Here is an 11,203-nt window from a genome sequence, read left to right on the forward strand (position 1 = left end):
TTGCAAACCAAACTACCTCATCCCCATATTATTACTTACCCTCTTGCTCTTTTGCACCCCAGTATGTCCACTTGCACATCATCATCTGCACGTCTATCACTCCATTGTTAATGCTAAATTGTAATAATTTTGCCTCTATGGCCTGTTTATTGTCTTATCTCCCATACTCTTCTACATTTGCACACACTGCACATAGATTTTTCTATTGTGTTATTGACTGTACGTTTGTTTATGTGTAACTCTGTGTTGTTGCTTTTGTCGCACTGCTTTGCTTTATCTTGGCAGTGTCGCAGTTGTAAATGATAATTTGTTCTGAACTGGCCTACCTGGTTAAATAAAGGTGAAATAGAAAATAACTACATAAAATCACACCTTGGACTTGGATACAGAATGAGCACTGAGATTACCAATATTTAAAAGTATTTTTTATTTTATTAACTTAACATTTGATGAAGAGCAACAAAAGGCACGATTTTCAAATAGATAAATAGATTCATAAATAGGCCTACATCAATAAATAACCTTGATAAATAAATACATAAATAAATACATGTATGATATTGCTGTTTGACATTGCACATTGCATGATTGTAGAATAGAAGGCTTTAAAAATCAAGCACAATTGTAAAACACATTAGTAAAAAAAGATCTGCAAGTTCAAATTCATGTTCTGTTGGACCACAGAAGGCTGTCAGAGTTGTGTTTCAGAATGAATTCTAGGGTGTACAGGAGTTCTTTTCGAACCACTTCCCAGGCGCAGTAACTGAAATTCTGTGAAAATAAAAATAAATTGTTAGGGCAATATTATCCTATGTAGAGATATTATCAAAACAAAGTGTCTATTTGTTTTCAACCTATATCCTACCTTTTCTTTTAAAACTGCTGCAATGTTCCCAAAGTATGTCTTCAGGCCCTCTGCCCTGATGGGATAATCACTTGTATCCACACTGCTCATCTGCCAGAAAGGAGGAAAGAGGCAGGCGATGAATAATAATTAAAATGCATCCATTATAGTGCATTTGCTTGTACCCTACTTTTTATTTTATGACTGCCGCGATGTTCCTAAAGTAGGTATTCAGCATCTTTGCCCTGACTAGATAACCACACTCCCCATCATCTGACACAAGAATAAAATAATTCAAATGTCACCATACCACACTTAAACAGTTAAGCTATCTGTATTGGCCTAGGTAGGTACTCACACACTCGCTCTCTTCAATCTGACGGTAGATAATGTTCTGAAAATACTCCAACTTCTGTTGGTCCCACATTGTCGGCAGTTCGTCAGTTCCGAACAATGTGTCGATGTTCTTCAATGTCTCATAAATAGCCTTAGCAGCACTGCTGCTCAACTGAAACGGACAACAACAATAATTTCAATTAACATAAATGGCCGTGTAAAGTGTTCTACTTTCTAATCCTAACGGTTGCAAATACTCTTTCATGCTGTAAAGAACTCTTGAATATGCTCGCTTGCCCTTACCTGTGGCGCCCCGGAGGTTGCAAATGAGGTGGCTGGGAATGCCATGAAGACATTCTCCTGCAGGCACTCCAGAGGAAAATGACCGCCCTGAAAGAAGGAGAAAACACATTTTTCATGTTGAGCTATTCAGTTAAACATAGTTGGATAATACATCTCAAGTCAAAAGTAATTTATAAAATCTACCATGTCTCTCAGTAGGTTGTGGGTTGTTCGCACCAGCTGTCCTTGTAGCTGGCAAGGCATGGGCATCGAGAAAACCTGCGCGAGGCAGAGGAAGGCGCTCATCCAAGTGATAGTCTGAATTGCCATTCTTATGGTAGTTAGATGATCTGCAACAGATGGTCATTGTTAGTTGAATATAATCCTGAAAATAATTAATTAATTGAAGCCCGAAGCAATGATCAAATGATAGCATGTTGTTGACTTACCTGTTGCCAGTATATTGCAAATTTCCTCCAGTCAGAATTTGGTTTGTGTTCTGATCCCATATCTGCGGATTATCTTAAATAGTGAGGATTGAATGGATGTACAAAAAGTGAAAGGGTGTCTCGCTAAATTAAGAGTTGAAATGAATGAATTTGGGAAAGTTTTGCCAAGTGAACCGCAAGACCGGATTTCTCTTTTCGTGTGCTCCACTTCCCTCTCATCATGTTTCGAGTTTTCCTTCATAGGAGGAACATTTTCCTAAGTAGGTTAAAAAAAGAACTCATAGAGAGAGAGAGAGAGAGAGAGCGAGAGAGAGAGAGAATAGAGAGAGAGAGAGAGAGAGATAATCGATCCCTTAATTTTACAATGCGTGCAGTAGACCTCTTTATGTCTTTATAAACACCAATATTTATCTAATAGCACTTTTATGAACTAAGGGAAGACCTACTACAATGTTTGTTTTTTAATCACAAACCTGCTATTAGCATGTTTGTGTGTTTCTCACTCTATGTGACACGCGTTCGTGCGTGTGAATGTGACAGAGGGAGTGAGAGATGATGATTTAAAATGGATCTCGTTCTGTTTGCATCTTCTGTCGTTAATCCCATTCATGTCGATACATTCGAATGAAACTGTTGATAATAACTGATGATTAAATAGAAATCATCCAGCATTTGATGACGTCTGTATCTGAATAATCAGGCTAACATTACCATTTGACTATTTATTACTTACGAGAGACTAAATAAACCAATGTGCTAATTAATGTGTTTTGATAACATTGTCGTGGGTTTAGTAGAAAAATACCTAATTCCTAATAACACTATTTTTCATCGTCTTGGATATGCTTAGTTAAAGGGGCAATTTCTGCGAATGCTACATTTAATGTAGGACTTTTAACTGAATGATACACAGGCTACCCATTGACTCTTGGATAATATATAACTTTTAAAGGCACAATGAGCTCAGTTCACGTGTCTTATCCTCAACAGAACCCAAAATGTACTTTTTTATTACATTGTTTGAGACAATATACATCTAAACAAACACTGTATAGCTTAAAAATGTATTTGAAACTATAATGTTGATCTTTTGGATGGTCATTACTTGAATCAATAGCTCTCTGACAGCGGTTACTTTTCTCGACCCACATCCCTCATTTCCCAGAATAGTGGTTGAGTGACCACTATGGTGTTTAATTTAACTGTAGATTGCCTATAAACAAATGAATGCATGAGACTGAATGGATGAATAAATGGATGACTGAATATATAAATGAATGGAAAAAAACTATATGATAATAGATGCATGTATTATGTCATTTAATAGTGTTATAATACATAAATACAAAGCCTTCACATATAAACATATCAGTCAGTCAGTAAAAATATCATCCATCTATCTATTAGCCAGCCTCAAGGACATGTCACATGTCTCCAATGATGATTATGAGGTTGTCTAACAGACCGCTTCTTCCTCACCGCTTGACTCTGCAGTCGACTTCGTCACAGTTTGACCATGGTGTCAAGGAATTTTTAAAACTGCACCAGTTTGTAGCGAAGCTCCTCTCCCACGATCTCACCTGCTCATGCGCTTTTTTACTGGAGCGCATACAAGACATGCATTTTTTTCAGTCAACTCAACCACAGCAGGTGCTGCGCCAACGCATCCGACGACACACAAAAAAACGGCGCTTGGAAGTTCCAAGTTTCAGCGAAATTCCTCCGATTTGTGGTGATCTAGAACTTTTCCTCTGATTAATTTAGCCTATTTTCGAGTGCATTTGATATTGGAAACCTTCTGTATCAAGATTGTGTTCAGCTTGTTGAAATACGTTTTCAGAGACCCTTTGCCTGAAGTCACTGACACTCCATCTCCAGAGGATGCTCCAACACCAAACCCGACCTGAAGACAATAGAAAATGGTTGTGAGTGAATTAGTTCCCTCTTAAGAAAAGTACATAAAAAAATATATCGCTTAGATTAAATCACAAAATAAAGACCTGTGCTAATTATTGTCTGCCCCCCAAATATAACTTAGGCTACAAGATGCGGGATCATACTTACGCATCCCTCCAATTTCTTAACTTAACTAGGTCATCTGTTTTTGAACAGGTTCAGTGTTTCTTTGTTCCATGTGACAAGAGTCAGGCTGTTAAATAATTGGGCCATATACTCCAAAGCCTCTAATGCATTCACAGAGACGTCCTCGCCCTGTATGAAAGAAAACAACGTTTTAGGCATTAGGATGTCTCATAAATTCCATGGTTAAACTTCCAATTTATCATTTTGAAATGGAAAAACATCAAACTCTCTAGTTGATTCTATCCAAATCTTGCTACATGATACACTTCAGTATCTTACCTGTGTGTTCTTGTAAACATGCTCTGGAAACAAGCGCTCGACTTTTCTTTACGGAAACAGAACTGGAAATTGTCCACCCTGAAATAAAGTCATATCAATATAAAAAACTGAACTGTATTGGAATAGTATCCATAAATGAAACATTGTGGTACAGAGAGTGAAGGCATTGGTTATATAAAACGTCCTATAATAAAATAAAATAAATTGAGGTCTAATAATGAGATATATTGAGTATCAAATTTTGCACATCAAATAGTGGACAGGTGCAAAAATAACGCACTAGTGCATGAATTGCGTCCACATGCACAGTTCAGATGCTGCCGTGTATAAGCAGAACAGAACAGAGTCAGGTAGATACTCAACCATTTAAAGGCTAGCATGAATATTTGAATTTTTCGTCGTTCGGGGAGACTAGCAGACCTGCAAGAATAAACCACTTTACCAATGTGTTGTGATAACATTATCGTAGGTAAAACACGTAGGTAAAACAAGGTACAGCTTCCAAATGTAGTTCAAACTAGCCCATAACTTTAATCTCGTAGATGGACATTCCTTTCATCCTTAGTTCTTTGACAATGATTACTTTTCTCCAATCCACAGCTATTGAGAAAAATAGTGGTTCATTGACCGTTTTGGTATTGTTTGAACAGCAGACTGCTCCTTTAAAAATTCAGTCTATAAACAAATGAATGCATGAAACAATGAAAGGATGAATGACTGAATATATAAACGAATAAATAAAAATGATGAGAGAATAATTATTTGATTTCATTATAAAGGAACAACTTCATAGCCTTCACATGTTTATAAATAAATAATTCAGTCAGTAAATATATCAGCTGTCAATCTATTAGCCGGGATCAGAAACATGTCACATGTCTCCAATGATGATTATGTGGTTTTCCAACAGACCTCTTCTTCCTCATGGCTTGACTCTGCTGTCGAGGAATTTCTTGAACTGCACCAGGTTGTCGCGAACCTCCACTCGCGTGATCTCCCATGCGCATGCGCTATGTTCCTGGAGAGCACACAATATATATATATATTTTATGTCTTCACTCAACTCAACCACAGCAGGTGCGCTGCCAAGGCGTCCTATGACACCACAAAGGCGCTTGGAAGTTCCCAGTTTCATATGTGATTTGTGGCAGCAAAATGCATCCTATTTGTGGTGATTTAGAATTAGCTCAGCTTCATTTAGCCTCTATTCCAGAGCATTTGATATTGGACCCACCCAGTGGCGACCGGTTTTCCAACCGTACCCCACCTGTTTTGAGCCCCATATGTTTAACTACAACAAAAAAAGTTTAGCCACAACAGCAGAAAAATTACATTTGTTTAACTTTTTTTTGTTGTTGCCTGTTTTACTTGCTATTTTGGCATCAATAAGTTTCACATATCAGTTTGTAAACAATGTAGAAAAACAACAACAATCATTGAGTTAATAAAGCTGCATACAAAAATGGTCTCTTTTTTGCTTTCTTGAGTAATCAAATATTTTTAGATCGTTCATTGTCTGCTTATATGCCCCGTTTTTAATCCTTCGGTTCTGACTTGGTGTACAGGGAAAACACTGTGAAGAAGGTTGAATGATTCCCTTGATAAGCCCCAATTTTCAACGGGTGACTCTTAATTATGCTATTGTGAAATGAATCATGAAAAACGTAAAGACAGTGAACAGTTTTCGTACATGTCTATGCAAAGAATTACATTGGAGCAATGCATTTCATGATAACAGAATACACTGTGCACTTTTGCATTCTATTCGGCGAATATTACTCCTAATACGTTATTGATTGTGGAACACAATTTCATAGATGGGTTGGAAGCGTAGAATTAGCAATTCTAATAATGTAATAGTATCTCCATGGTTGGAACGGAAGTTGTATAGGTGCTCAAAGTACACTGTTCAAAACAGGCCAGCCCTGTCCAAACCAGGCCAGCCCTGTCCAGTGATAAAACACACTTAATTGAAAAAAAGCATTTGAATATATCTACATTTTGAGAAGATACATTTGACTTGTTTTAATGGCTTTCCTTTATGGATTAGTAGGCTGGCTATAGGACTAATTGTACTGCCATCCGTGCATATGTCCTGAGCATGTTTAATACAAATCTTAATGTCCGCTATGGGGGTGCCACAAGGTTAAATTCTTGGGCTGACTCTTTTCTATGAATATATCAATGATGTAGCTCTTGCTGCTGATGATTCTCTGATCCACCTCTACGCAGACGACACCATTCTGTAGACATCTAGTCCTTGTTTGGACACTGTGCTAACAAACCTCCAAACGAGCTTCAACGCCATACAACACTCATTCCGTGGCCTCCAACTGCTTTTAATTGCTAGTAAAACTAAGTGCATGCTCTTCCATCGATTGCTGCCGCACCCTCTTGCATTAATAGCAACACGACTCTGGACGGTTTTGACTTAGAATATGTGAAACAACTACAAATACCTAGGTGTCTGGTTAGCCTGTAAACTCTCCTTCCAGACTCACCTTAAGCATCTCCAACCCCAAATTAAATCTAGAATCGGCGTCCTACTTCACAACAAAGCCTCCATCACCCATGCTACCAAACATACCCTCGTAAAACTGACAATCCTACCAATCCTTGACTTCGGCGATGTCATTTACTAAATATCCTCCTACACTCTACTTAGCAAACTGGATGTAGTCTATCATCGCGCCATCCGTTTTGTCACCAAAGCCCCATATACTACCCACCGCTGCGACCTGTATGCTCTCTCTGGCTGGCCCTCACTACATATTCGTTGCCAAACCCACTGGCTCCAGGTTATCTATACGTTTTTGCTAGGTAAAGTCCCGCCTTATTCCAAATCAGTGGTCACCATAGCAACACCTACCCTTAGCACGCCCTCCAGCAGGTATATGCAGGTATATTTCACTGGCCATCCGCAAAGCCAACACTTGCTTTAGCCGCCATTCCTTCCAGTTCTCTGCTGCCAATGACTGGAATTAATTGCACAAATCACTGAAGCTGGAGACACATGTCTCCCTCTCTAACTTTAAGCATCAGCTGTCAGAGCAGCTTACCGATCACTGCAGCTGTACACAGCCAATCTGTAAGTAGCAAACCAAACTACCTCATCCCCATATTATTATTTACCCTCTTGCTCTTTTGCACCCCAGTATGTCCACTTGCACATCATCATCTGCATGTCTATCACTCCATTGTTAATGCTAAATTGTAATAATTTTGCCTCTATGGCCTGTTTATTGTCTTATCTCCCATACTCTTCTACATTTGCACACACTGCACATAGATTTTTCTATTGTGTTATTGACTGTACGTTTGTTTATGTGTAACTCTGTGTTGTTGCTTTTGTCGCACTGCTTTGCTTTATCTTGGCAGTGTCGCAGTTGTAAATGATCATTTGTTCTGAACTGGCCTACCTGGTTAAATAAAGGTGAAATAGAAAATAACTACATAAAATCACACCTTGGACTTGGATACAGAATGAGCACTGAGATTACCAATATTTAAAAGTATTTTTTATTTATTAACTTAACATTTGATGAAGAGCAACAAAAGGCACGATTTTCAAATAGATAAATAGATTCATAAATAGGCCTACATCAATAAATAACCTTGACAAATAAATAAATAAATATAGAAGTAGGCCTACATCAATAAATAACCTTGATAAATAAATACATAAATAAATACATGTATGATATTGCTGTTTGACATTGCACATTGCATGATTGTAGAATAGAAGGCTTTAAAAATCAAGCACAATTGTAAAACACATTAGTAAAAAAAGATCTGCAAGTTCAAATTCATGTTCTGTTGGACCACAGAAGGCTGTCAGAGTTGTGTTTCAGAATGAATTCTAGGGTGTACAGGAGTTCTTTTCGAACCACTTCCCAGGCGCAGTAACTGAAATTCTGTGAAAATAAAAATAAATTGTTAGGGCAATATTATCCTATGTAGAGATATTATCAAAACAAAGTGTCTATTTTTTTCAACCTATATCCTACCTTTTCTTTTAAAACTGCTGCAATGTTCCCAAAGTATGTCTTCAGGCCCTCTGCCCTGATGGGATAATCACTTGTATCCACACTGCTCATCTGCCAGAAAGGAGGAAAGAGGCAGGCGATGAATAATAATTAAAATGCATCCATTATAGTGCATTTGCTTGTACCCTACTTTTTATTTTATGACTGCCGCGATGTTCCTAAAGTAGGTATTCAGCATCTTTGCCCTGACTAGATAACCACACTCCCCATCATCTGACACAAGAATAAAATAATTCAAATGTCACCATACCACACTTAAACAGTTAAGCTATCTGTATTGGCCTAGGTAGGTACTCACACACTCGCTCTCTTCAATCTGACGGTAGATAATGTTCTGAAAATACTCCAACTTCTGTTGGTCCCACATTGTCGGCAGTTCGTCAGTTCCGAACAATGTGTCGATGTTCTTCAATGTCTCATAAATAGCCTTAGCAGCACTGCTGCTCAACTGAAACGGACAACAACAATAATTTCAATTAACATAAATGGCCGTGTAAAGTGTTCTACTTTCTAATCCTAACGGTTGCAAATACTCTTTCATGCTGTAAAGAACTCTGAATATGCTCGCTTGCCCTTACCTGTGGCGCCCCGGAGGTTGCAAATGAGGTGGCTGGGAATGCCATGAAGACATTCTCCTGCAGGCACTCCAGAGGAAAATGACCGCCCTGAAAGAAGGAGAAAACACATTTTCATGTTGAGCTATTCAGTTAAACATAGTTGGATAATACATCTCAAGTCAAAAGTAATTTATAAAATCTACCATGTCTCTCAGTAGGTTGTGGGTTGTTCGCACCAGCTGTCCTTGTAGCTGGCAAGGCATGGGCATCGAGAAAACCTGCGCGAGGCAGAGGAAGGCGCTCATCCAAGTGATAGTCTGAATTGCCATTCTTATGGTAGTTAGATGATCTGCAACAGATGGTCATTGTTAGTTGAATATAATCCTGAAAATAATTAATTAATTGAAGCCCGAAGCAATGATCAAATGATAGCATGTTGTTGACTTACCTGTTGCCAGTATATTGCAAATTTCCTCCAGTCAGAATTTGGTTTGTGTTCTGATCCCATATCTGCGGATTATCTTAAATAGTGAGGATTGAATGGATGTACAAAAAGTGAAAGGGTGTCTCGCTAAATGAAGAGTTGAAATGAATGAATTTGGGAAAGTTTTGCCAAGTGAACCGCAAGACCGGATTTCTCTTTTCGTGTTCCCTCTCATCATGTTTCGAGTTTTCCTTCATAGGAGGAACATTTTCCTAAGTAGGTTAAAAAAAAGAACTCATAGAGAGAGAGAGAGAGAATAGAGAGAGAGAGAAGAGAGAGAGAGAGAGAGAGATAATCGAACCCCTTAATTTTACAATGCGTGCAGTAGACCTCTTTATGTCTTTATAAACACCAATATTTATCTAATAGCACTTTTATGAACTAAGGGAAGACCTACTACAATGTTTGTTTTTTAATCACAATGTGTGTTTCTCACTCTAGGTGACACGCGTTCGTGCGTGTGAATGTGACAGAGGGAATGAGAGATGATGATTTAAATGGATCTCGTTCTGTTTGCATCTTCTGTCGTTAATCCATTCATGTCGATACATTCGAATGAAACTGTTGATAATAACTGATGATTAAATAGAAATCATCCAGCATTTGATGACGTCTGTATCTGAATAATCAGGCTAACATTACCATTTGACTATTTATTACTTACTAGAGACTAAATAAACCAATGTGCTAATGTGTTTTGATAACATTGTCGTGGGTTTAGTAGAAAAATACCTAATTCCTAATAACACTATTTTTCATCGTCTTGGATATGCTTAGTTAAAGGGGCAATTTCTGCGAATGCTACATTTAATTTAGGACTTTTAACTGAATGATACACAGGCTACCTATTGACTCTTGGATAATATATAACTTTTAAAGGCACAATGAGCTCCAGTTCACGTGTCTTATCCTCAACAGAACCCAAAAAGTACTTTTGTATTACATTGTTTGAAACAATATACATCTAAACAAACACTGTATAGCTTAAAAATGTATTTGAAACTATAAAGTTGATCTTTTGGATGGTCATTACTTGAATCAATAGCTCTCTGACAGCGGTTACTTTTCTCGACCCACATCCCTCATTTACCAGAATAGTGGTTGAGTGACACTATGGTGTTTAATTTAACTGTAGATTGCCTATAAACAAATGAATGCATGAGACTGAATGGATGAATAAATGGGTGACTGAATATATAAATGAATGGAAAAACACTATATGATAATAGATGCATGTATTATGTCATTTAATAGTGTTATAATACATAAATACAAAGCCTTCACATATAAACATATCAGTCAGTCAGTAAAAATATCATCCATCTATCTATTAGCCAGCCTCAAGGACATGTCACATGTCTCCAATGATGATTATGAGGTTGTCTAACAGACCGCTTCTTCCTCACCGCTTGACTCTGCAGTCGACTTCGTCACAGTTTTGACCATGGTGTCAAGGAATTTTTAAAACTGCACAGTTTGTAGCGAAGCTCCCTCCCACGATCTCACATGCTCATGCGCTGTGTTCCTGGAGCGCATACAAGACATGCATTTTTTCAGTCAACTCAACCACAGCAGGTGCTGCGCCAACGCATCCGACGACACACAAAAAAACGGCGCTTGGAAGTTCCAAGTTTCAGCGAAATTCCTCCGATTTGTGGTGATCTAGAACTTTCCTCTGATTAATTTAGCCTATTTTCGAGTGCATTTGATATTGGAAACCTTCTGTATCAAGATGTGTTCAGCTTGTTGAAATACGTTTTCAGAGACCCTTTGCCTGAAGTCACTGACCCTCCATCTCCAGAGGATGCTCCAACACCAAAACCGACCTGAAGACAATAGAAAAT

General features: G+C 38.1%; 1 protein-coding gene across 1 annotated transcript; it reads right to left on the bottom strand.

Moving 5' to 3' along the window:
* LOC110515956 lies at positions 1–9,384 on the bottom strand. The gene is made up of 10 exons (XM_036939739.1): positions 9,079–9,384; positions 8,897–8,983; positions 8,617–8,766; positions 8,280–8,369; positions 8,085–8,186; positions 1,667–1,816; positions 1,484–1,570; positions 1,203–1,352; positions 866–955; positions 1–771 (listed from the first exon to the last, which is right to left on the bottom strand). Exons 1-10 carry the CDS (start codon positions 9,202–9,204, stop codon positions 664–666), a joined length of 1,140 nt encoding a protein of 379 aa, XP_036795634.1. The 5' UTR covers positions 9,205–9,384; the 3' UTR covers positions 1–663.
* Between the last annotated feature and the right edge of the window lie 1,819 nt (positions 9,385–11,203).

This window comes from Oncorhynchus mykiss, chromosome 13 (assembly GCF_013265735.2).
Source record: "Oncorhynchus mykiss isolate Arlee chromosome 13, USDA_OmykA_1.1, whole genome shotgun sequence".
Classification (NCBI taxonomy): Eukaryota; Metazoa; Chordata; class Actinopteri; order Salmoniformes; family Salmonidae; genus Oncorhynchus; species Oncorhynchus mykiss.

Coding starts and splice junctions, on each gene's coding strand:
- LOC110515956 (XM_036939739.1), bottom strand. CDS start 9,204: ATGGCAATTCAGACTATCACTTGGATGAGCGCCTTCCTCTGCCTCGCG. Junction 8,187..8,279: donor CAGCAGTTTTAAAAGAAAAG/GTAGGATATAGG, acceptor TTATTTTCACAG/AATTTCAGTTACTGCGCCTG. Junction 956..1,202: donor AGATTGAAGAGAGCGAGTGT/GTGAGTACCTAC, acceptor CCTTTCTGGCAG/ATGAGCAGTGTGGATACAAG.